Here is a 26,783-nt window from a genome sequence, read left to right as displayed (position 1 = left end):
AGCAATCATCCCACCTCGGCCTCCGGAGTAGCCAGGACTGCAGATACATGCCGCTATACCCAGCTAATAATTTTATTTTTTTGTGGAGACAGGGTCTCGCCATGTTGCCCAGGCTGATCTTGAACTCCTGGCCTCAAGTGATCCTCCTGCCTTGGCTTCTCAAAGTGCTGGGATTATAGGCATGAGCCACAGTGTCCATCCATGCCTTTAAAAAAAAAATTATTTTTAAAAAATTTTTATGATTTTTTTTGAGACAGAGTCTTGCTCATTCTGTCACCCAGGCTGGAGTGGTGTCATCTCAGGTCACTGCAACCTCCTCCTCCTGGGTTCAAGCGATTCTCCTGCCTCAGTCTCCCAAGTAGCTGGGATTACAGGCACCCATCACTATGCCAGGCTAATTTTTGTATTTTTAGTAGAGATGGGGTTTTGCCATGTTGTCCAGGCTGGTCTCAAAGTCTGGACCTCAGGTGATCTGCCTGCCTTGGTCTCCCAAAGTGCTGGGATTACAAGCGTGAGCCACCTCACCCGGCCCATCCATGCTTATTCTTGCTCCCGCTTTCCTGTATTCTTCACAGCCTTTTTTTTTATTATTTTTAATTTTTTTCCTGCCAATCTCTTGCATATCAAATTCCACCTTGGCATCTGCTTCCTGTGTTATGGAACCGAACTGGGATCAGCTCACCTGGTTCCTCCTTTGTTCATTGTTCTCTCCTGACACAATGGCTACCGGGAGTACCCTTCCTGCAGTCCAGGAAGTAAAAAATTGTGTTGCTGAAAGAGCCTTTGTCTCAGTTTTTTTTTTTTTTTTTTTTTTTTTTTTGAGACTGAGTTTCGCTCTCGTTACCCAGGCTGGAGTGCAATGGCACGATCTCGGCTCACCGCAACCTCCGCCTCCTGGGTTCAGGCAATTCTCCTGCCTCAGCCTCCTGAGTAGCTGGGATTACAGGCACGCGCCACCATGCTCAGCTAATTTTTAGTATTTTTAGTAGAGACGGGGTTTCACCATGTTGACCAGGATGGTCTCGATCTCTTAACCTTGTGATCCACCCGTCTCGGCCTCCCAAAGTGCTGGGATTACAGGCTTGAGCCACCGCGCCTGGCCGAGCATCTGTTTCTAACATCTATTTCTGACACTATCCGAGGCCAGGAGTTTGAGACCACCAGCCTGGGCAATAGAGCAAGACACCATCTGTACGAAATGTAAGAAAATTAGTCAAGCATGGTGGGGCAGACCTGCAGCTGGGATTACAGGCACGTGCCACCACGCCCAGCTAATTAGTAGAGACCGGGTTTCACTATGTTGGTCAGGCTGGTCTCGACCTCCTGACCACAAGTCATCCACCTGCCCTGGCCTCCCAAAGTGCTGGGATTAGAGGCATGAGCCACTGTATCTGGCCTCAAACTGTTTTTGTTACAGATAGGGTCTCCCTCTGTCACCCAGGCTGGAGTGCAGTGGCACAATGATAGCTCACTGCACCCTTGAATTCCTGGGCTCAAGCAGTCCTCCCACTTAACCTCCCGTGGAGCTGGGACCGTAGGAACTTTTCTACTTCCCACAATTCCCTCCTCTTTTACTTTATAGTTTTTCTTTTTAAACCTTTTTAAACATATTTTGGCTTAGTTGTTCTGCCTGAGTTTCTGAAAGAAAAAGTTTCTCTTTTCTCTTTACGCTATTTCCAGGCCCCGCCCCTCACTGGCCCCGCCCCCTCATTGGCCCCGCCCCCCACGAGCGCCGGGCTGTGCTGCCACAGTCTCCACGGGCCAATTCAGCTTTCTTGGCGGTTGCGCGCAACGTCCCCTCCTTCCGCGCTTGCGCGCGCCCTCGGCCCCTCCTGCCTCACTCTTGTCCCGGCAGTTGGGTAGCAGGTGTGTGGCGGCCGGGCTTGGAGCAAGCGACCGAGCCATTGGGGTGCTGCGGCGGTGGCGGAGCGGGAGAAGGAGCGGGACCCCGAGCACCGGGCTCTCTTCAGCCCGAGGCCCTGGGGGAAGTGCTCTGCCGCCCTTGCTTCCAGGTAGCTGGCTGGGGAGTGGGCTGGGAGCGGCCGCGCGGGGCGAGGGCGGAGGCTGGGGATAGGGAGCGCGAGGCGGGAGCTCGGGCCTGGGGTTGGCGGGGACCGGGCCGCGGGGGAAAGGGCTGGGGCCGGGCGGGAGGCGGCGGCTGGGCGCTCTTGCCCCGGAGTCAGCCCAAGCCCAGGCTGCACGGCGAAGGTGGTGGGGCCTCGAGGTCGCCAGGGAGGGATGAGGTGACAATGCAGTCGGGAGGCCGGTGCGGTCGGGGACTGCGCTGGGCTGGAGCGCGAGGGTCTGAGGAGGGTGGATCCCAGCCGGCCTGACAGGTTTCCTGGTTCTTGGGAGGCGGGCCGGGGGTGTGGGACCCTGTCCGCCGCACCCGCGAGGCCAGCGGCCACCTCTTGCCCACCATCGCTGCAGCCCAGGCTTTGGGGCCAGCGCCGACTCAGGGTCTTCCTGGTGCTAGGACGGGTGTTTCTGTGGTCAGGCCTGTTTGTACTCCAGCTCTAGTAAGAATTTGCAGACTTCCTGGGACCGTGACATTTGCGCGCAAACACGAGTTTGACCCTACTCTGGAAGAAAATACCGGCACTTAACATAATCTGATTTCTTTGATTTCCCCTCGTATATTTCAGTGTGCCAGGAGGGGAAAATGGTGTGAGTTTGGGTCTGAGTTTAAGCTTCATCAGAGTAAAGGACAAGTATGTGTATCGTGGTGTTTTAGGCATTGGGATGACTTAAACGTTGTTGCTTATTAGTATAATAGGATACCTCCAACAGATTGAAAACACATGTTTTGCTAAACCTGAGTGATTTGTTTGTGTTACGGATCATTTTAGTTTTTTTTTTTTATGTTGTAATTGGTTTGTCTGTTACATTTTATTTTAACGCATTAAATTTTCCTAGGCAAGTTAATTTATTTCTACTCACATATTGTTAATTACATGAACAAGGTAGCATTGGAGTTTGTCTTGTTATTGGTTACAAATTTCAGGGTGCTGATCTTTCCACTTAGCCTTCTCAAGGACCAGATAATCTATCTCATTTGCTCTTAAACTAAAATCCTGTAGCTTTTTACAGGGGAAATAATTATCACATGGCCAAATGAAACATTTTCTTTTTTTTTTTCTTTTTTCTTTTTTTTTTTTTGAGACGGAGTTTCGCTCGTTACCCAGGCTGGAGTGCAATGGCGCGATCTCGGCTCACCGCAACCTCCGCCTCCTGGGTTCAGGCAATTCTCCTGCCTCAGCCTCCCGAGTAGCTGGGATTACAGGCACGCGCCACCATGCCCAGCTAATTTTTTGTATTTTTAGTAGAGACGGGGTTTCACCATGTTCACCAGGATGATCTCGATCTCTCGACCTCGTGATCCACCTACCTCGGCCTCGCAAAGTGCTGGGATTACAGGCTTGAGCCACCGCACCCGGCCCAAATGAAACATTTTGAAAAGGCATTTAAAATGTAGGTATTACAGTAGTTTATAGGGGAAAACACATAGATGTGACAAAAAGTTCACATTTGTTGGTGGTGGTTATTCTGAACCAAGTTAATAGGCTGATTAGACTCTCAGTTACCCTTTGAGAAACATTGAGTGCCTTTTATGCAAAATTTTAATGTTATTTCCACTTTGGGAAAGGATTTTTAAACTCGTAAGTACCTTCCACCTGATGTTAGTTGAATGATTAAATATATAAGGAAAACATGATGCAGCAGCACATTTCAAGTATAAGAAACAAGAATTGGCCGGGCGCAGTGGCTCAAGCCTGTAATCCCTGCACTTTGGGAGGCCAAGGCGGGTGGATCACGAGGTCGAGAAATCGAGACCATCCTGGTCAACATGGTGAAACCCCGTCTCTACTAAAAATACAAAACATTAGCTGGGCATGGTGGCGCGTGCCTGTAATCCCAGCTACTCAGGAGGCTGAGGCAGGAGAATTGCCTGAACCTGGGAGGCGGAGGTTGCGGTGAGCCGAGATCGCGCCATTGCACTCCAGCCTGGGTAACAAGAGCGAAACTCCGTCTCAAAAAAAAAAAAAGAACTAAAAATAACTTTTGATCCTAGGTTAATATGGAATTTAAGCAGAATTATCAATTTTAGATTTTTTTTTTGAAACAGGTGGTCTAAAATAAACATCTTTTAACATTGGGGCATGGAAGGAGTACTTTATTGTATGCTTAAGTTCTTAAAATAGACTTTCTTTAAAAAGAGTTTGCACCATTTAATAAGCATACAGTCTAAATATTTTCATAGTTATATATCCTGCAAGAGCTGCATGTTTGTGCATCATAAAACATCAAGAAGTATATTAAAAGTATATATATAAGTACATGTAAGACTAAAGGTAACTGGATCTCTTTATAGTTTTAAATGTGAATTTAATCTGTTGTGACAAAGTGTTGTTTCAGTGTGTAGCTGTGGACATAAAACAGTTTTAGATGCTTGTTAAAGGATAGGTAAAAATAAGATATGCTAATAATAGTAAATAACTTGCTATCTATACAGTGAAATTTTTTTTTGAAAAAAGTAATAAGAAAAAGAATAAAGAAGAGGAAGAAAGAGGAAGAGGGAGAGAGGATGGGGGTATTGCTTTGTCGCCCGGGCTAGAATGCAGTCTAAATATGGGTATGCCTATAATTGTCCTTAATAATGGAGACATGAAAGAAAATGAGGGAAGAGAATAACAAACAAGGAGCCAACCAACATTTCGTTTAAACTTCTAAGTTGATATGATGTGGTACTGATAAGAGTGTATATTTTGTGTAAAGTGGAGAGTTCTATAAATGTTAATTACGTTTACTTGTTCCAGATCTGAGTTCAAGTCCTGGATATCGTTGTTAATTTTCTGTCGCATCGATCTGTCTAATATTAATGTTGAAGTCTCCCACTATTATTGTGTGGGAGTCTAAGTCTCTTTATAAGTCTTGTATGTCTGCATATTCCTGTATTGGGTGCGTATATATTTAGGATCTTTAGCTCTTCTTGTTGTTGCGTTGATTCTTTTACCATTATATAATGTCCTTCTGTTGATTCTTTTATCATTATATAATGTCCTTCTTTGCTTCTTTTGATCTTTGTTGCTTTAAAGACTATTTTATCAGAGGCAAAAATTGTAACTTCTGCTTTTTGTTTATTTTTGCTCTCTGGTTGGTTGGTAAATATTTCTCCATCCCTTGTTTTGAGTCTTTGTGTATCCTTGAATGTGAGATGGGTCTGGATGCAGCATACTGATGGGTTTTAGTTTTTTGTCCAAATTGCCTGTCTGTCTTTGAATTGGGGAATTTAATCAATTTAAATTTAGAATTAATAATGATATATGTGAGTTTAATACTGCCATTTAATATTAGCTGGCTATTTTGCCCATTAGTTGATGTAAATTCTTCATTATATTGATGTTCTTTACTTTTTGGTATTTTTTAGAAAGGCTGATACTGTTTGTTCTTTTCTATGTGTAGTGGTTCTTTCAGAAGCTCTTGTAAAGCAGGCCTGGTGGTGATGAATTCTCTGAGTGCTTGCTTGTTCACAAAAAACTTTATTTTTCCTTCACTTATGAAGCTTAGTTTGGCAGGATGTGAAATTTTTGGTTGAAAGTTCTTTTCTTTAAGGATGTTGAATATTGGTCCCCACTCTCTTCTGGCTTGTAGGGTTTCTGCTGAGAGATCTGCTGTAAGTCTGATAGGCTTCCCTTTGTGGGTAAACTGACCTTTCTCTCTGGCTGCCCTTAGTATTTTCTCCTTCATTTCAACCCTGGTGAATCTGACGATTATGTGCCTTGGAGTTGCTCTTCTTGAGGAATATCTTTGTGGTGTTCTCTGTATTAGCTGGAGTTGAATATTATCCTGCCTTACTAAGTTGGGAAAATTTTCCTGAATAATATCCTGAAGCATATTTTCCAGCTTGGATTCATTCTCTTCGTCACATTCAGGTACACCTATCAAGCGTAGATTAGGTCTTTTCACATAGTCCCATATTTCTTGGAGACTTTGCTCGTTCCTTTTTATCCTTTTTTCTCTAATCTTGTCTTCTAGTTTTATTTCATTGAGTTGGTCTTCGACCTCTGATATCCTTTCTTCTGCTTGATCAATTCGGCTGTTAAAACTCGTGCATACTTCACGTAGTTCTCGTATTGTGTTTTTCAGCTCCATCAATTCACTTATTTTCCTCTCTAAATTTTGTATTCTTGTTGACATTTCGTCAAACCTTTTTTCAAAGTTCTTAGTTTCTTTGGATTGGGTTAAAACAAGTTCTTTTAATTCACAGAAGTTTCTTATTATCCACATTTTGAAGCCTGCTTCTGTAATTGGAACACACTCGTTCTCCATCAAGCCTTGTTCCGTTGCTGATGAGGAACTGGGATCCCCTGCTGAGGGAGAAGAGTTCTGATCTTGGGTATTCTCAGCCTTTTTTGACTGTTTTCTTCCCTTCGTTATAAATTTATCCATCTGTGGTCTTTATAATTACCGTCTTTGTAATTGGGTTTCTGAGTGGACGTCCAACTTACTGATTCTCAGCGCCGAAATCTGAGCAACCCACCGCGCTGACTAAATCAGCGGTGTTAAGATTGATGGTGCTTTTCTGACTCTGCACCAAGAACCGACGCTCCAAGGCACCGGCAAAACCGCCTCGCTGGTCACAAGAGTCGCGCTGGTGACCCATGGGGCTCCTCCGCTGGGAATCTCCAGGTGCGTGAGCAACAAGAATTCATGTGAAGGTGTGGCGTCCTCTTGTTCTTTGCGTTTTCACTGGGAGCTACAATCCCAAGCTGCTAGTGATCAGCCATCTTGGATCTCTCTCCACAGTGAAATTTTTAAAGAAATTTGTTCAGTTTGGTCAGGCTGTTTATAAACTACTTGCAAAAATCAAGTAGTTTATAAGCTACTCATTTAATAAATGAATTTACAGGTCAACTTATTTTGGAAATAGTTTATAAACAGGCTGATCAAAATCACATATGTATATATACATATGCAATCACATATATATATACATATATAGACTAATTTTGGATGTAGGTAGACAAAACATTGAAAGTTTTTATTTTGTCTAGCTGAAAAAGACTTTAAATGAAAGCTGATTATTGGGCACCTCAAGTTAGTTTGAGTAGTAATTGCCATGTAGCAGTACTACTCAAAGATGTGACTCTTAGGAAAAGAAAGTTTGAGCCCAGGCCAGGCACAGTGGCTCATGCCTGTAATACCAGCACTTTGGGAGGCCGAGGCAGGTGGATGACCTGAGGTTGGGAGTTCAAGACAAGCCTGACCAACATGGAGAAACCCAGTTTCTACTAAAAATACTAAATTAGGTGGGTGGGCATGGTGGCGCATGCCTGTAATCCCAGTTACTCGGGAGGCTGAGGCAGGAGAATTGCTTGAACTCGGGAGACAGAGGTTGCGGTGAACCGAGATCGCACCACTGCACTCCAGCCTGGTCAATAAGAATGAAATTCTGTCTCCAAAAACAAAAAAAAAAAGAGGTTGATCCCAGAAAAGTTAACAGATGAAAAAGATTCTGAAGAAAGTCCTCTTCCAGGATCCAGTGTCAGCACATGGTTTTGGATTGCTTATACTCAACTTGATTCTCATTTCACAATCCCCAAATGTCCTAATCCAAACAGAATAAAGTAGAGGTTAAAGAGAGAATCTTGAGGGGCATGTGTTAGCTGTGTGTAAAGTCCCCTGTTATTTTGGGGCCATAATGATGTAAAGGGCCAGACTTCTAGATTTCTAAAGAAATATTTCCCCAAAATAAGGAGGCTGCAATAGAAATGCTGATTTTTTTTTTATTTTTTTTTTATTTTTATTTTTTTTTGAGATGGAGTCTTGCTCTGTTGCCAGGCCGGAGTGCAGTGGCGTGTTCTCAGTTCACTGCAGGCCCTGCCTCCTGGGTTCAAGTGATTCTCCTGTGTCAGCTTCCTGAGTAGCTGGGATTACAGGTACATGCCACCATGCCCAGCTAACTTTTGTATTTTTAGTAGAGACAGGGTTTCACCATGTTGGCCAGGATGGTCTCTATCTCGACCTTGTGAACCACCAATGCCTGGCCTGATTTTTTATTTCTACCAGGTACAGCCAATAAAAACAAATATCACACCACTGTCTCCTGTCACCATCATTTCATTTAACAAAAGGATATTTTCATTCAAACAATTGGAAAGAACAGAATCTCTCACAATAAATTATATTTTTTATTTTTTTGAGACAGAGTCTTGCTCTTTCGCCAGGCTGGAGTGCAGTGGAGTGATCGATAGTGGCTCACTGCAACCTCTGCCTCCTTGGATTCAGTGAGTCTCCTGCCTCAGCATCCTGAGTAGTTGGGACTACAGGCGTGTGCCACCATGCCCAGCTAATTTTTGTATTTGTAGTGGAGATGGGGTTTCACCATGTTGGCCAGGATTGTCTCGATCTCCTGACTTCATGATCTGCCCGCCTCAGCCTCCCAAAGTGCTGGGATTACAGGCATGAGCCACTGCACCCAGCCAGAATAAAAGATCTTTAAATGGAATTATTTAGTTATATTGGAAAGTTTACTTTCAGACCAGCCTGGCTAACATGGTAAAACCCTGTCTTTACTAAAAATATAAAATTAGCTGGGCAAGGTGATATGCACAGGTAATCCCAGATACTCCGAAGGCAGAGGCAGGAGAATCACTTGAACCCAGGAGGCAAAGGTTACAGTAAGCAGAGATGGTGCCATTGCACTCCAGCTGGGCTACAAGAGTGAAACTCCATCTCAAAAAATAAAAAAAAAGTTTATTTTGTGTCGTTACTTTTCCCCATTTTCTCATAAATCAATGAAAATTCTGCTGCAGCCTGCCAGCTAACATTAAGTTAGCCCTCCCTGCCCCCTTGGTTTGGTGTACTGAGCTCAAATCTAAGGGATGGGGGGAGGGGGGCTTCCAGCTCTCTCAGTTCTTAGACTTGTGGCCTTATGTTCATGGTGCCTCAATTTCTTATGTTAAATAGGGATTTTTACAAGTGCTTAGGGCCTAACTCACACCTGTAATCCCAGCACTTTGGGAGGCTGACACCTGGCAGATCTCTTGAGCTCAGGAGTTTCAGACCAGCCTGGGCAACAGGGCAAAACCCTGTCTCTAAAAAAAAAATACAAAAATTAACCGAGCATGGTGGTGCATGCCTTTAGTTCCAGCTTCTTGGGAGGCCAAGGTGTGAGGATCACTTGATCCTGGGAGGCTGAGGTCACTATGGAGAGAGCCATGATGGTGCCACTGCACTCCAGCCTGGGTAGTAGAGAGAGATCCTGTCTCAAAAAACAAACCAACCAACCTACTTTGCCAGATGAATGTTAGGATGAAAAGTGATTATATATATGTTCCTGAAATAAAGTCTGCCCTCAGTTATAGCTGTTACCATTGATTGGAGATGTTACTTTTTTTTTCAGTGTTTGATAATAAATGCCTTTCAGTATAATACGTTTCTTGTATATAGTTGTTTATATGTTTAAATGTTGTTTTAATGTATTTTATTGCTGATCATGGCATAGCATAAAGATCGTTCATTTAAAACGCTTTTAAAGTTGTGCAAGAGATACTAATATGTGGAATATTCTTTTTTTTTTTTTTTTTTTTTTGAGATGGAGTCTTGCTCTGTCACCCAGGCTGGAGTGCAGCGGTGTGATCTTGGCTCACTGGAACCTCCGCCTCCCAGGTTCAAGCAATTCTCCTGCCTCAGCCTCCCAAGTAGCTGGGATTACAGGCACCCACCACCATGCCCAGCTAATTTTTGTGTTTTTAGTAGAGATGGGGTCTCACCATGTTGGCCAGGCTGGTGTTGAACTCCTGACCTTAGGTGATCTGCCTGCCTCAGGCTCCCAAAGTGCTAAGATTACTGGCATCAGTAGCCACCGCGCCCAGCCCTAATATGCAGAACATTGTATGTAGATATTTCCTACATATTAGACTCCCTCTAAAAAGGGTTTCTATGTAAGAATAGTACAAATGATCTGAAAAGGTTAATAGGCTTGACAAATTTGTGTTTCTTAACACTGTATATGCATAGGACATATATCATAGAGGGTTGGTTCCAGGACCCCTATTTGTACCCAAATCCTGGCATACTCAAGTCCCCGCTTGGGCCCTGCAGATCCTGGGTATGTGAAAAGTTGGGCCTCCATATATACAGGTTTGCATTTGGTTGAAAAGGATCCACATATACATGGGCCCATGCAGCTCAAACCCAAGTTGTTCAAGGGTCCACAAAAAAATTGCCTTGTTCTACAAAATGTTGGATTACTATCTCTCTCATATCTTTAAAAAAAAAAAAAATACCATCTATTTACTGCCTCATTGAGATAATACAACTTTTTAAAAATATATATTTTCTTTTTTTTAAGTTTTACTTTAGGTGCATACTATATCTGGCATTTCTCCCCATTTTATCCTTCCTCACCCTCCCCACCCCCCACTGTCTCTCCCCCACCCCCCACTGTCTCTCCCCTACCCTCCACAACTGCCCCCAGTATGTGATGCTCCTCTCCCTGAGTCCACCTGTTCTCATTATTCAACATCCACCTATGAGTGAGAATATGCAGTGTTTGGCTTTCTGTTCTCGTGTGCAACTTTTAGAATAGAACCTAGGGCCAGGTGTGGTGGTTCACATCTGTAATCCTAGCACTTTGGGAGGCTGAGGTGGGCAGATCACCTGAGGCCAGGAGTTTGAGACCAGCCTGGCCAACATGGTGAAACCCCGTCTCTACTAAAAATAAAAAAATTACCCGGGTGTGGTGGTGTGCTCCTCTAATCCCAGCTACTCCTGAGGCTGAGGCAGGAGAATTGCTTCAACTCTGGAGGCGGAGGTTGCAGTGAGCGAGTTCACGCCACTACACTCCAGCCTGGGCAACAAGCAAAACTCCATCTCTGCTCCCCACCCCCCCCCAAAAAAAAGCCAGGGATGGTGGTGGGTGCCTGTAATAGCTACTCGGGAGACTGAGGCAGGAGAATCACTTGAACCCAGGAGGTAAAGGCTGCAGTAAGCCAAGATTGCATCATTGCACTCCAGCCTGGACAACAAGAGCGAAACTCTGTCTAAAAAAAAAAAAAAAAGAACCTACAAGTATTTATTGCTCCTTGCTTTGTCTGAGACTCAAGAGATTAAGCAACTTGCCCAAGATAACACAGGTAGTAGCAAATTGAGACTTGACACCTGGCTTCCAGAGTACTTATTTAGAGTCACCTCTGCACCCCCATTTTAAAAATTAAATCTTGTCTAGGTAATGCATTTGCTGTTTCAGATTTGAAAGATAACAAGGCATGTACAATGAAGTGTTCACATCCCTTCCTCCAAACAAGATAGTTCTCCCTGTCAGTAGGCCGCTGTGATCTTTTCAGAGCCATTTGATGCATAGACAAACATCCATGTGGCCGTACTATGCCTCCATTTTTTTTTTTTTTAAACCAGAGGAGTGTCATGTATATGTTCTGTTAGATAGCCTGCCTTGGCTTGGCATTTGTTCCGTTACTCTTGTACTTTAAATGCTTGCATTTATATTTAGTGAAATGTTAACAACTGCTAGGACTTAGAATTTGTTCTAGTAGTTTTGGCTAGTAGTTTTGACTAGCCAAGATGAAATTAAGAAATAAATTTCTTAACATTGTCATTGTTTCTTGGTATGGAAATTTTAGAAGCAGGTTGAACTGAAAAGAGTCCAAGCAGAATAGAGAACTATCACAAAGAAGCGAATCCGGACTGTAGTAGAGATTAATGTTAGTACAGGTAATAATTACATTGTGCTAGGCAGTGGTCTAAATGCTTTACATATATTATTAAAGTCTCACAACAGTCCCATGAGGCAGGTAGCTTTTATTGCCATTTTACAGATGAGTAAACTGAACACAAACTGACTAACTCTTGATCCAGGTAGTACAGTGGCAGAGGCCTGATTCTAACCCAGGCAGTCTGGCTCAAGAGTCCAAGCTCTTTACCACTACTCTTTCTGTCTTCCCTTCTTTCTTTTTTCTTCCTTTCCCTCCCTTTTTCCATCCTTCCCTCTTCTTCCCTTTCTTTTCATTCCGTCCCCTCCCCTCCTCTCCTCTCCTTTTTCCTGCTTTCCCTTCCTTCACTTCTTTCCCTTCCTTCCTTCTTTTTTTTTTTCTTTTCTTTTTTTTTTTTTTTCTTTGAGACATTGTCTCTGTCTCCCCAGGCTGAGTGCAGTGGTGCAATCATGGCTCACTGCAGCCTCAACCTCCCCACATCAAGTAATCCCTTCACCTCAGCTTCCCAAGTAGCTGGGTCTGCGGGTGCACACCCCACCATGCCTGGCTCATTTTTTCTATTTTTTATAGTGACAAGGTCTCACTTTGTTGCCTGGGCTGCTTTCAAACTCCTGGCCTCAAGCGATCCTCCCACCTTGGCCTTCCAAAGTGCTGGGTTTACAGTTGTGAGCCCCCACAATCAGCCTTTTACCACTACTTAAAATTCCATTTAGATCTAATATTGTTAGAGTGATAAACATAACTAGATTTTTTAATTGGAAAAAAAAAAAAAACACCTGCCATTTTTGGTATCTGTATGACAAAAATATGTAGAGTTTGTATTACAGCTTTTACCTGTTTAGAGCACTCTTTGGAAAGGCAGGGAAGTTACTGTGAAGGTATTGGTATTCAAGAAGTAAGTTCCTAAAGTGTTTGCCTTCTAAACCTGAAGGTGTGAGGACTTCATACCCGGTTAGCTAACAGGCAGTGGGGGTGACCTATCCGGAAGACTTAGCTGGTTAGACTAGGGAGGAATGAGATAGGGAATCTAGACATCTGGAGGGAGGGAGAGGGAGAAGAGTGTTTGAATCTGTCCAAGGTTGGGGTATCGCTTTCTGAGCGAGGACTTGTCATGTGGACCTGCTGTGCATATCGAGATGGGAGAATTGGACCTGAGGTGTGGTGCTAGCTAAAGCACCGTACAGATCTGGAAATTTGAGGAGTTCATTTTCTCGATCATTAGGAAGCACTTGAAAGGGTAGTAAACTGTGGTCATTTGAGAAGAAGAGCAAGTGGTCATATTTGTATGTCACATACTCAAGTGGGTTGGGAAAGAATCGGAATCTAGAGCTTGGCCATAAAAAGTGCAAAAGCAGGAGTTCTTGTAAACCATGTACTCTTGTAAACACTGATAAGACAGAGCACTGAGCCTTGGGCCTTTCTTCTATAAAGTGCTTGTACAGGCTGAGGATCCCTAATCTGAAAATCCAAACTCTGAAGTTCCCTGGTGAGCATTTCCTTTGAGTGTCATATTGGCATTCACAGTTCTGGGATTTTGGAACATTTTGGATTTTGCACTTTCAGATTTGATATGCGTAACCGGTATATAATGCACATATTCCCAAATCTGAAAAAATTCCAAATCCAAAGCATTTCTGCTCCAAAGCATTCAGATAAGGAATACTTAACCTGTAATGGATTGTACTAGACAATATTAGATTACCAGTTTTCAAAATTTGTATCTCAGAATCCTTGTTCTGTGTCAGTGAAACAGGGATTTCATATGCCTTTGATTCACATTTTAATGTTTTAAACTTTAAAATGTTAAAAATGTTTATATACAGGCCGGGCATGGTGGCTCAAGCCTGTAATCCCAGCACTCTGGGAGGCTGAGGCTGGGGGATCACGAGGTCAAGAGATCATCCTGGTCAACATGGTGAAACCCTGTCTCTACTAAAAATACAAAAAATTAGCTGGGCGTGGTGGCGTGTGCCTGTAATCCTAGCTACTCAGGAGGCTGGGGCAGGAGAATTGCCTGAACCCAGGAGGCGGAGGTTGCAGTGAGCTGAGATCGCGCCATTGCACTCCAGCCTGGGTAACAAGCGAAACTCTGTCTCAAAAAAAAAAAGTTTATAAGCCGGGCGCGGTGGCTCAAGCCTGTAATCCCAGCACTTTGGGAGGCTGAGGCGGGTGGATCACGAGGTCGAGAGATCGAGACCATCCTGGTCAACATGGTGAAACCCCGTCTCTACTAAAAATACAAAAAATTAGCTGGGCATAGTGGCGCCTGCCTGTAATCCCAGCTACTCAGGAGGCTGAGGCAGGAGAATTGCCTGAGCCCAGGAGGCGGAGGTTGCGGTGAGCCGAGATCGCGCCATTGCACTCCAGCCTGGGTAACAAGAGTGAAACTCCGTCTCAAAAAAAAAAAAAAAAAAGTTTATATACGCTCAAGTGCATATCATGCTAAATTTTAACATATTAGGACAACTGATTTGTACTGCTAGGTTATCTCAAGAGAGTTTTACTGAGTGAAGGCCTGGCGTGGTGGCTCGCGCCTGTAATGCCAGCCACTCAAGAGGCTGCGGTGGGAGAATCACTTGAACCCGGGAGGTAGAGAGTGCAGTGAGCCAAGATTGTGCCACTACATACCAGCCTGGGTGACAGAGCAAGACTCTGTCTCAAAAAAAAGAAAGAAAAAAAAAGAGAGTCAAAAGTTACATATTGTATGACTGTATTTATGTAACATTATTGAAATAACAAGACTGCAGAGATAGAGAACAGATTTAGTGGTTACTAGGAGTTCGGAATGGGAGGTGAGGGGTGGTGTGGTTGTAAAGTGGTAGCATGAGGGAGCTGTGTAGGGATGGAACAGTTCTGTATCTCAGGTGTGATTATACAAAGCTGCAAATGTGATAAAATTTCATCCAACCACACACACATACTGCATACAAATCCTAGCATTCTCAAGTCCCATTTTGCATACAAAACTGTTGAAACCTGAATAAACTTGGGATTGTACCAAGATCAGTTTCCTGATGGTGACAGTGTACTAGAGACACGTAAGTTATAACATTGGAGGAATTTGGGTGTGAGTACTTGGGACCTCCCTGTGTACTTTTTTGCAAAAGCCTATGGTTTGTAATTACAGTCCTTTTTTCTTTCTTTCTTTCTTTTTTTATTGCATTTTAGATTTTGGGGTACATGTGAAGAACATGCAAGATTGTTGCATAGGTACACACATGGCAGTGTGATTTGTTGCCTTCCTCCCCATCACCTATATCTATCATTTCTCCCCATGTTCTCTCTCCCCAACTCCCTACCCCCTGCTGTCCCTCCCCTGTTTTCCCCTGACAGACCCCAGTGTGTGATGCTCCCCTCCCTGTGTCCATGTGTTCTCATTGTTCAACACCCACCTATGAATGAGAACATGCGGTGTTTGATTTTCTGTTCTTGTGTCAGTTTGCTGAGAAGGGTGGTTTCCAGGTTGATCCATGTCCCTACAAAGGACACGAACTCATCGTTTTTGATGGCTGCATAGTATTCCATGGTGTATATGTGCCACATTTTCCCTGTCCAGTCTATCATCAATGGGCATTTGGGTTGGTTCCAGGTCTTTGCTATTGTAAACAGTGCTGCAGTGAACATTTGTGTGCATGTGTCCTTATAGTAGAACTATTTATAATCCTTTGTATATATACCCAGTAATGGGATTGCTGGGTCAAATGGAATTTCTATTTCTAGGTCCTTGAGGAATTGCCACACTATCTTCCACAATGGTTGAACTAATTTACACTCCCACCAACAGTGTAAAAGTGTTCCTATTTCTCCACATCCTCTCCAGCATCTGTTGTCTCCAGATTTTTTAATGATCACCATTCTAACTGGCGTGAGATGGTATCTCAATGTGGTTTTGATTTGCATTTCTCTAGTGACCAGTGATGATGAGCATTTTTTTCATATGTTTGTTGGCCTCATGTATGTCTTCTTTTGTAAAGTGTCTGTTCATATGCTTTGCCCACTTTTGAATGGGCTCGTTTGTTTTTTTCTTGTAAATCTGTTTTAGTTCTTTGTAGATTCTGGATATCAGCCCTTTGTCAGATGGGTAGATTGCAAAAATTTTTTCCTATTCTGTTGGTTGCCGATTCAGTCTAATGACTGTTTCTTTTGCTGTGCAGAAGCTGTGGCGTTTGATTTGGTCCCATTTGTCTATTTTGGCTTTTGTTGCCAATGCTTTTGTTGTTTTGGTCATGAAGTCCTTGCCTACGCCTATGTCCTGAATGGTTTTGCCTAGATTTTCTTCTAGGATTTTTGTGGTGTTAGGTCTTATGTTTAAGTCTTTAATCCATCTGGAGTTAATTTTAGTATAAGGTGTGAGGAAGGGGTCCAGTTTCTGCTTTCTGCACATGGCTAGCCAGTTTTCTCAACACTACTTATTAAACAGGAATCCTTTCCCCATTGCTTTTGTCAGGTTTGTCAAAGATCAGATGGTTGTAGATGTGTGGTGTTGCCTCCGAGGCCTCTGTTCTGTTCCATTGGTCTGTATCTCTGTTTTGGTACCAGTACCATGCTGTTTTGATTAGCCTTGTAGTATAGTTTGAAGTCTGGTAGTGTGATGCCTCCAACTTTGTTCTTTTTGCTTAGAATTGACTTGGCTATGTGGGCTCTCTTTTGGTTCCATATGAAGTTTAAGGTGTTTTTTTCCAGTTCTGTGAAGAAGGTCATCGGTAGCTTGATGGGGATAGCATTGAATCTGTAAATTACTTTGGGCAGTATGGCCATTTTCATGATTTGATTCTTCTAACCATGAGCATGGAATGTTTCTCCATCTGTTTGTGTCCTCTCTTATTTCATTGAGCAGTGGTTTGTAGTTCTCCTTGAAGAGGTCCTTTATGTTCCTTGTTAGTTGTGTTCCTAGGTATTTTATTCTCTTTGTAGCAATTGTGAATGGCAGTTCATTCTTGATATGGCTCTCTTTAAGTCTGTTATTGGTGTATAGGAATGCTTGTGGTTTCTGCACGTTGATTTTGTATCCTGAGACTTTGCTAAAGTTGCTTATCAGTTTCAGGAGATTTTGGGCTGAGACAGTGGGGTCTTGTTAATATACAATCATGTTGTCTGCAAATAGAGACAATTTGACTACCTCCTTTCCTAATTGAATACCCTTTATTTCTTTTTCTTGCCTCATTGCTCTGGCTAGAACTTCCAATACTTTATTGAATAGGAGTGGTGAGAGAGGGGATCCTTGTCTAGTGCCAGATTTCAAAGGGAATGCTTCCAGTTTTTGCCCATTCAGTATGATGTTGGCTCTTGGTTTGTCGTAAATAACTTTTATTATTTTGAGATACGTTCCATCAATACCTAGTTTATTGGGGTTTTTAGCATAAAGGGTTGTTGAATTTTATCAAAGGCCTTCTCTGCATCAATTGAGATAATCATGTGGTTTTTGTCTTTGATTCTGTTTATGTGGTGAATTACATTTATAGACTTGCGTATGTCGAACCAGCCTTGCATCCCTGGGATGAAGCCTACTTGATCATGGTGGATAAGCTTTTTGATGTGCTGTTGCAATTGGTTTTTCCAGTATTTTATTGAAGATTTTTGCATCTATGTTCATCATGGATATTGGCCTGAAGTTTTCTTTTCTTGCTGAGTGTCTGCTGGGTTTTGGTATTAGGATGATGTTGGTCTCATAAAATGATTTGGGAAGGATTCCCTCTTTTTGGATTGTTTGTAATAGTTTCAGAAGGAATGGTACTAGCTCCTCTTTGTATGTCTGGTAGAATTCGGCTGTGAACCGATCTGGATGTGGGCTTCTTTTGGGTGGTAGGCTCTTAATTGCTGCCTCAACTTCTGCCCTTGTTATTGGTCTATTCAGGGTTTCGACTTCTTCCTGGTTTAGGCTTGGGAGGATGCAAGTGTCCAGGAATTTATCCATTTCTTCCAGGTTTACTAGTTTATGTGCATAGAGTTGTTTGTAATAATCTCTGATGATGGTTTGTATTTCTGTGGAATCTGTGGTGATATTCCCTTTATCATTTTTTATTGCATCTATTTGATTATTCTCTTTTCTTTTTAATTAATCTGGCTAGTGTTCTATTTTGCTGATCTTTTCCAAAAACCAGCTCCTGGATTTATTGATTTTTTTTTTTTTGAAGGGTTTTTTATGTGTCTGTCTCCTTCAGTTCTGCTCTGATCTTAGGTATTTCTTGTCTTCTGCTAGGTTTTGAGTTTTTTTGATTCTCATTGATTTCAAAGAACATCTTTATTTCTGCTTTCATTTCATTGTTTATCCAGTCAACATTCAAGAGCCAGTTGTTCAGTTTCCATGAAGCTGTGTGGTTCCGAGTTAGTTTCCCAATTCTGAGTTCTAACTTGATTGCACTGTGATCTGAGAAACTCTTTGTTATGATTTCCATTCTTTTGCATTTGCTGAGGAGTGGTTTTAAACTCCTGACCTCAAGTGATCCACCTGTCTTGGCCTCTTAAAGTGCTAGGATTACAGGTGTGAGCCACCGAGGTCCCACCACTGGACTGCATTCCAGCCTGGGTGACAGAACGAGACTTCTCGTCTTAAACAAAAAGACCCCCAAAAAACAAACTAGACATGGCAAAAACTAGTATAAACAAAATTGGGACTCCAGTGATAAGCTGGGAAAAAGTAGTTGCCATGCAGCATGTTCCAGGGGCTAATTTCCAGTATCGCTGATAGAAAAGGCCAAGTGGGCACATTCAGAGGCAGTTCAGAGGAAAGACAAGTGGCTTTCAGACATAAATGTGTGAAATCGTTCTCAGTTTCAGTCGTTATAAGAGAAAAGCAAATTGAAACTACTGAAAGCATTTTAAAAATATCCGATTAGCCAAAATTAAGAAGTTTGATTAGCTGTTGGCTAAGGTGTAGGAAAATAGCTACTTTCATATATTAATGGTAAGATTCTAAACTCTATGGAGAGCAGTTGAATAATATTAAAACTTAAGAATGCACATACCTTGTGTAGTATAGATAAGTTTAGGTAAGTTGCGATATATTTACATAATGGGATATTAGAGAGCAATAAGAATGAATTACAATTCACACAACATGAATGACTCACAAACGTAATGTTAGGGGTGTTAGAAGTCAGGGTAGTATTACTCTTTGGGAGTTACTGGATGGAGACGGGCTTTTAGAGGCTTATAATCTTATTATTTTTAAATCTGTGTTAGATGGGATTATATTGGGAAAATTCATCAAGCTATGAACTTAAGAATTATGTACTGTTCTGAATGTATGCTGTACTTCAATACACATTTGTATGTAAATAAATAGTGTGCATACATGCTGTCACACATGAAGAATGCACATAACGTTTTAGTAGTTTTATCCTAGGCATATAACATATATGTACACACAGTCTTGCATATGTGGGGGTTAAAGATAGCACGAAGGTATTCACTGCTGTATTTGTAAGCACAAACGTTCTTACAAAACCTGATTACCCATAAGTAGGGAACTAGTAAAATAATTGATATAATCATACAGTGAATTAGTAGCAGCTCTTAAAAGGATTAAGGCAGTTCTATATGAAGTAGTTTAGTAAAGACTCTAAGGTATAGTAAATGAAAAGACCCAAGTGCATGAACAGTACATGTAGTATGCTACTATTTGTGTATGAGTGTGTTTTATCTCAAAAGGCATATATTTGCAAGCATGTATAGATAGAATATATTTGGAAAGATGAGAATATATCCTAACACTGGCTGTCTCTGAGGAGTGGAACTGAGTGGCCACAAGGCACAATTGGGTGATAATTTCTATACTAATTTGTTACTTAAATTTTTAAAAAATTTTTAATTGTGATAAAATGCATATACCAAAACTTACTACCTTAAACATTTTTAAGGATACAGTTCAATAGTGTTAAGTATATTCATATTATACAATCAGTCTCCAAAACTTTTTCATAGCCATTAAAAGTGCTTAATACTTCCCCCTACCTTCAGCAGTTACCATTCTACTCTCTGAGTCTGTAAATTGGACTACTCTAGATAGCTCATGCAAGTAGGATCATATAGTATTTGTCTTTGTGTAACTGGTGTGTTTCACTTAGCACAATGTTCTCAAGGTCCATACTATTTTGTGACTTTTGAATTCTGTACATTGCTCGTTTATTACCCATTTTCAAAAGAGCATTAAAGTAAAAAGACATGACATTATTCAGAGCTGGTTAATTACATGGTGAAAAGTTGATGGCTGGGATGTCTTTTTCATTTCAACCAATATTAAATGCGAGTTTGGGCAGCAAAATAATTTTATGCTAAAGCGCCATTTGAACCTGGGTTTATGATGTGTTTCTCCTTTTGTCATCTATGGGTACCCCCCAAAATGCAGGCTCAAGTCCCCAGCCTCTTGACTCTGCTCAACAGTTTCCCCCTTTGGCTTACTGTTCAGCTTTGGCCTGCTCTTCCAAATTTACCTCATTTCCCCAGGAACAAGCTGCTTCTATGCCAAGGGCATGAAGCATGAAAATAGGTTAAAACAAACAAACCAGGAAAATATGACATAATCAGGAGAAAAATCAACTAGATCCAGAAATGACAGAGATGATGGAATTAACAAAGACATGAAAACAGCAATTACAAATATGTTCTTGGTTCAAAAAAGTAGAGGAAATGGTTAACATAATGGGAAGAGAACAAGAAGGTATATTTTTAAAAGACCCAACAGAACATCTAGAATTTGAAATAAGTTTTAAGGTACAATGGTGGCATTAACAGTAGTTGAGGCATTGCACGTCAGTGAACTTCAAGACAGCAATGGAAACTGTCCAAAATGAGAACAGAAAGAAAAATGGAAAAATCAATAACAGCATCAATGACTATAACAAGGACAATTGTTAGAGATAGGAACAGTGTGACATACATGTAATTGGAACCCCAGAAAAGAGGGAAAGGGGAGAACAGAAAAAAGATTGTAAAAAAAATAATGACCATCGGCCAGGCGCGGTGGCTCAAGCTTGTAATCCCAGCACTTTGGGAGGCCGAGGCGGGTGGATCACAAGGTCGAGAGATTGAGACCATCCTGGTCAATTTGGTGAAACCCCGTCTCTACTGAAAATACAAAAAATTAGCTGGGCATGGTGGCGTGTGCCTGTAATCCCAGCTACTCAGGAGGCTGAGGCAGGAGAATTGCCTGAACCCAGGAGGCGGAGGTTGTGGTGAGCCGAGATCGCACCATTGCACTCCAGCCTGGGTAACAAGAGCGAAACTCCGTCTCAAAAAAAAAAAAAAAAATAATAATAATAATAATAATAATGACCAGAAAATTTCCAAATTTGATGAAAACTGTAAGCCCACGTATTTAAGAATCCCAAGGAGAATAACTATAAAGGTAACCACACCAAGGCACATCATCATCACATTGTTGGTAACCAATAATAAAGAGAAACTCTTGAAAGCAGGCAGAGAAAAAATACACATCATGTACAGAGTAAGAGAGACAAGAATGACAGCAGACTTCTCATCAGAAACTTAGCAAATCAAAGTACAATGGCAAGACCTCTTTTTTTTTTTTTTTTTTTTTTTTTGCCTGAGACAGAGTCATTCTTGCCCAGGCTGGAGTGCAGTGGTACGATCTCAGATCACTGTAACCTCTGCCTCCTAGGTTCAAGCAATTCCCCTGCCTCAGCCTCCCTAGTAGGTGAGATTACAGGTGCGTGCCACCACACCTGGTTAATATTTTTGTATTTTTAGTAGAGATGAGGTTTCACTATGTTGGCCAGGCTGGTCTCAAACTCCTGACCTTGTGATCTGCCTGCCTTGGGCTCCCAAAGTCCTGGGATTACAGGTGTGGGCCACTGCACCTGGCTTGGAGAGACATCTTTAAAGTACTTTTTTATAAAGCCTACTGGGACTGGGTGCAATGACCAACACCTACAATCTCAGAAGTTTGGGAGGCTGAGGCAGGAGGATTGCTTGAGTCCAGGAGTTTGAAACCAGCCTGGGTAACATGGCAAAACCCCATCTCTAAAAAGAATGCAAAAGTCAGCCAGGCATGGTGGTACACCTGTGGTCCCAGCTCCTTGGGAGACTGAGGTGAGAGAATCGCTTTAGCCTGGGAAGCAGAGGCTGCAGTGAGCTGTAATTGAGCCACACTGCACTTTAGCCTGGGTGACAGAGTGAGACCCTGTCTCAAAAACAAAAACAAAAACAACAAAAAAACCTACTGGAACTTGTTGCTGGCAGACAGACAGCCACAAGAAATGTTGGAAGTTGTTCAGGCAGAAGGCAAATGACAAAGGATTGAGAAGTGCTAGAAATGGTAACTATGGAAGTAAAATAAGACAATTTTTTTCTTTTTTAATCTCTTTAAAAGATTGTTGTATTGAAGGTGATTGCTAACAGGTACAGGATTTCCCTTTTTGTGTGATCAAAATGTTTTGCAATTAGTGGTGATGGTTGTGCAACATTGTGAATTAAAGAAACAGTAGTTTTAAAAAGATAGTTGTTTAAAGCAAAAATAATAATGCATTATAAGTTTTATAACATATAAACGGTATGAAAACAGTGCGAAGAATGGAAGGGGATGGGAAGGGTATAAGAAACCTTACTAAGGCTTTATTTATTTATTCATTTATTTGACAGAGTATTGCTTTGTTGCCCAGGCTGGAGTGGGCAACAATCCCTGCTCACTGCAGCCTCTGCCTCCTGGGTTCAACAATTCTGCCTCAGCTTCCCAAGTAGCTAGGATTTCAGGTATGCACCACTACACCGAGCTAATTTTTCTATTTTTAGTAGAGGTGAAATTTCACCATGTTAGCCAGGCTGGTCTTGAACTCCTGACCTCAGGAGTTCAAATGATCCACCTTCTTCAGCCTCCCAAAATGCCGGGAATGCAGGCGTGAGCTACCATGCCTGGCAGAAACTTTAGTAAGGTTCTTAAGCTGTACGTGAAGTGGAACTGTCAAATTTACATCTAGAAAATTGAAACAATTTATGTTCCCACTTCAAATGTATGGGAGTGCCAACTTAACCGTATCCTCGTCCATGTATGGTATTCTTTTAAAAACATTGCCATCCAGCTGTTTTTAAAAACTTGATTACCCTAGACACCAAATCCTCACCATGCTTGAAGGACACTTCATCTCTGAAATCTTTGAAATTCTATCAGAATCTCTTTGCCTTAAATTTGACTAAAACATAAAATGTATACATTTATTTTTTTTCCTTTCCTTCTCTTCATACCCCCTTTCTTCATAAGCATAGTTTTCTTCAGTAATTTCTTTGGTTACTACTTCAGCTTCATTTGTTCTAGAATGTGGATGTTTTGAAGACATATTCCATGTCTCTCATTCTCTGTTGTATCATGGCTGTAGTATACTAGATGCTCGATGCTCAATAAATTTGTCAAAAAAAAAAAATACTGTTTTCTTTCTATACACAGTATTGGTAAGGCTGATCTGCATTCTGCATATTTTTTTTTTTTTGAGACTGAGTTTCGCTCTTGTTACCCAGGCTGGAGTGCAATGGCGCGATCTCGGCTCACCGCAACCTCCGCCTCCTGGGTTCAGGCAATTCTCCTGCCTCAGCCTCCTGAGTAGCTAGGATTACAGGCACGTGCCACCATGCCCAGCTAATTTTTTTTTTTGTATCTTTAGTAGAGACGGGGTTTCACCATGTTTACCATGATGGTCTCGATCTCTTGACCTCGTGATCCACCCGCCTCAGCCTCCCAAAGTGCTGGGATTACAGGCTTGAGCCACCGCGCCCGGCTTTGATCTGCATATTTCTAACATTTTTTTCTTTCGTCTTGTTAATCTATTTTGTCCTTTTGATTCAAGTTGTAGGATAATTCAGATACTGGTTTTTTTTCTTACTAATTTCTGTTTGGTTATATTTCTTTTTTTTTTTTTTTTTTTTTTTTCTTTTCTATTTTTTTTTTTTTTATTAACAAGCAACATAATCAAAAACAGAAACACAACAACCTTAAAGCTGAAACAGCAATAAGTCAAACTGCTGCTGCAGTTCACGGATGTACCTGGGGTACATGCTCCCTCATTGCGAGGCAGGACGTAGGCACATGACTGTGCATTTAGGTATATATGTGACCAAGAAGAATCAGAGAAATGGAAAACACTGGAGAACAGAAAGTAACAAGAACTTTACATCAGGCAATCCCAAAGCGCTCTGCTCTTTTCCTCTTCTTTGCCTCTGTATCCTCTGTGGTTCCAGTTCCAGCTGAACTTGTGACAATCCCAAATCGTTCCTTCCTCTTTTTCAGTTTCTCATCATCTTCAGACTTTCTGGAGATTGAAGAGACATTCAAACCAAATCTTTGAGCTCTTTCCTTCAGCTTATCCAAGTTAACCATAGGTTTGTTGTCAGACGACAGACCTTTTGTTGGAACTGAAGAAATCCCAAACCTAGCTGCCCGAGCAGCTTTCTTACTCTCCAAGCTCACAGGTACATTGAATCGTTCAGCCCTCTTCTGCATTCTCTCAGTCTGTGGTATTTCAGATGTTATTTTCACCACTTTCTTTTCTGCTGCCACATCAACAGTTTTTTCAGGGGGTTCTTCCTCTTTGACAGGGAGCTCTATAGGCTTTGTTTCTTCTTCCTCTGTTTCATCTCCCAGTACATCTTCTTCATTTGCCTCCTCTTCAGCATGTTCTTCAAGATATGCCTGGAGTCTGTGGATAAGATCTTGCTTTATTCCCTTGGTCTCCAAACCACGAGCAAGACATTCTTGCTTTAGTTCAGCAAGCTTCAGCTTATGGAGCTCCACCGTTTCGGTCGCCATCTTGTTACCCCTCACTCCACTAAGCCTGTTTGGTTATATTTCATCTGCTACTTATTGCTTCTATTGGTGTTTTAAATTTGGCAAATCATGCTTTTCATCTCTGAAAATCTTTTCGTCTCTGAAATCACTGTGAAACTGTCAAGTTTTTAAATCTCTTTCAGCTCTAGGACATTTAAACTTTAATATTACTGTGTTTAAAACCCCTTAGGACTGGGAAATAAAAGAAAATGGAGTACCCACTTCTTCCTTCAATCCAGCCACCACCTCAGCACACAAAATGTTGTATTGATGCTGGACACAGTGGCTCATGCCTGTCATCCCAGCACTTTGGGAGGCTGAGACAGGCAGATTCTGTGAGCCCAGAAGTTTGGGACCAGCCTGGGCAACATGGTGAAACCCCATCTCTACAAAAAATTAGCCACACATGGTGGCTTGTGCCTGTGGCCCCAACACTTGGGAGGCTGAGGTAGGATTGCTTGATCACAGGAGGATGAGGTTACAGGGAGCTGTAATTGTAGTCCAGCCTGGGTGACAGAGCAAGACCCTGTCTCCAAAAAAAAAAAGTATCATGAAATTTTTATTAGTATAAAGTTAGGTCTAAGAGTTTTATTTGCAAAGATTACCATGTGGGAGTAATCTCTAGACATTTTTAACTTACTGCCTATTTTGTAAGACCCCGCCCCAAAAGTAGAGAACTGGATCAGGAAAACAAGCAGAGCTTGAATACGCACTGCCATTTTTGAGAGGACCACGAATTCTGAACTTGAAAGAATTGGTTATTTCTTTCCTTAATGACGCTTTTGGAGTTTTGCCCTTGGGACCAAGAAATGAATGTGAGTTCCTCTTCCCTAGGAGTCCAGTCTAATGCTAGACATACATGGTGATAAGCACAGTCAGCGCAATAGAAATCGGTGGTGTGAAGGTAAAGTGAAGAGACCCATAATTCATGGTTGATGTTTTCCACTGAGGGGCCAGCATGGGTTTTATGCAGAATGGAGGACATTTGAGATTTCATTTTGGGGTAATAGGAGACTGTAACCTGGGATGGGTAAAAAAAATTACGAAGCAATGCTTATGCTTAGGTTGGAAACCTTGAATTTGTACTGTGTGCTAATTACAGTTTTTTTCCTAGTAGTATTTACCACCCCTATACAAGGGTGGAAAATGAAACTAGTGCATTTACTCAAAATAGGTGATTTGAAGGAAAATGGAACTGAGCAAAGTAGTGCTTTTATAATCAACCCCAGTTTTTGGGATAAGACTGCTAGAGACTCATTACTTTTCACATTATAACGTGAAATTAATCATTAAAACCTGAAGTAAAAATGGAGGGTTTTGGCCAGGCATGGTGGCTCATTTCTGTAATCCAAGTGCTTTGGGAGGCTGAGGCGGGTGGATCACTTGAGATCAGGAGTTCAAGACCATCCTGGTTACCAACAGGGTGAAACCTGGTCTCTACTAAAAATACAAAAATTAGCCCAGTGTCCTGGCTCATGCTTGTAATCCCAGCTACCTGGGAGGCTGAGGCAGGAGGATCACTTGAACCCAGGAGGTGGAGGTTGCAGTGAGTCAAGATCACACCACTGTGCTCCAGCCTGGGAGACAGAGCAAGACTTTGTCTCAAAGAAAGAAACAAATCAAAATATCTGGTATGTTTCAGCCCGTTGCACTTACTTTCCTTGTCCAAGCTCAAATTGTCCCTTTTTTAGCCTGCAGTGCCACTTCTGCTTGGCTCTTGGGCCTTGTAACAATCCTGTTTATGCTTAGTTTCCTTGTCCATTGTGACAAAATGTTCTTGGCTTATCCTGCCCAGCCACTTTTTCAAGAAAAATGTGAATGTTAAAAACAAAGTTTCAGGGCCTCAGTTGCACCCCAAACCAACTTAATCAGAGTCACTGGTGGGTATAGGGCCTAGATACAGACAGGGTCCCCAGAATGGAGTGCAGTGATGGGATCTCAGCTCACTGCCACCTCTGCCTCCTGGGTTCCAGTGATTCTTCTGCCTCAGCCTCCTGAGTAGCTGGGACTACAGTTGTGAGGCACCACTCTCAGCTAATTTTTCTATTTTTAGTAGAAACAGGGTTTTGCCATGTTGGCCAGGCTGGTCTCCAACTCCTGACCTCAAGTGATCTGCCCGCCTTGGTCTCCCAAAGTACTCAGATTACAGGTGTGAACCACCACACCCCACCAGGATACAGTATTTCTTTAAAAGCACACCCAGCCTTGGATGGAAAACCACTTGAGCATGCTGCCTTATTGGGCTCTGTAAATGCCTTATCTCTGCACAAGGCTGG

At 42.1% G+C, this 26,783-nt stretch overlaps 2 protein-coding genes across 2 annotated transcripts in view; one reads left to right on the top strand and one right to left on the bottom strand.

Annotated features, from left to right (window-relative positions):
- LOC104652877 (uncharacterized) overlaps positions 1–26,783 on the top strand; it is a 45,236-nt gene that overhangs the window by 5,724 nt on the left and 12,729 nt on the right. The window contains exon 2 of the mRNA XM_074389750.1: positions 1,681–2,012. Within this exon, the coding sequence (XP_074245851.1) occupies positions 1,681–2,012 (332 nt within the window). The remainder of the gene's footprint in view (positions 1–1,680; positions 2,013–26,783) is intronic.
- LOC101054111 (SAP domain-containing ribonucleoprotein) lies at positions 23,050–24,533 on the bottom strand. Its single transcript, XM_003937995.4, has one exon. It carries the CDS (start codon positions 24,487–24,489, stop codon positions 23,857–23,859), a length of 633 nt encoding a protein of 210 aa, XP_003938044.1. The 5' UTR covers positions 24,490–24,533; the 3' UTR covers positions 23,050–23,856.

The sequence above is a fragment of the Saimiri boliviensis genome, chromosome 19 (genome assembly GCF_048565385.1).
Source record: "Saimiri boliviensis isolate mSaiBol1 chromosome 19, mSaiBol1.pri, whole genome shotgun sequence".
NCBI lineage: Eukaryota > Metazoa > Chordata > Mammalia > Primates > Cebidae > Saimiri > Saimiri boliviensis.
This window is presented reverse-complemented; position numbering and strand designations above follow the sequence as displayed.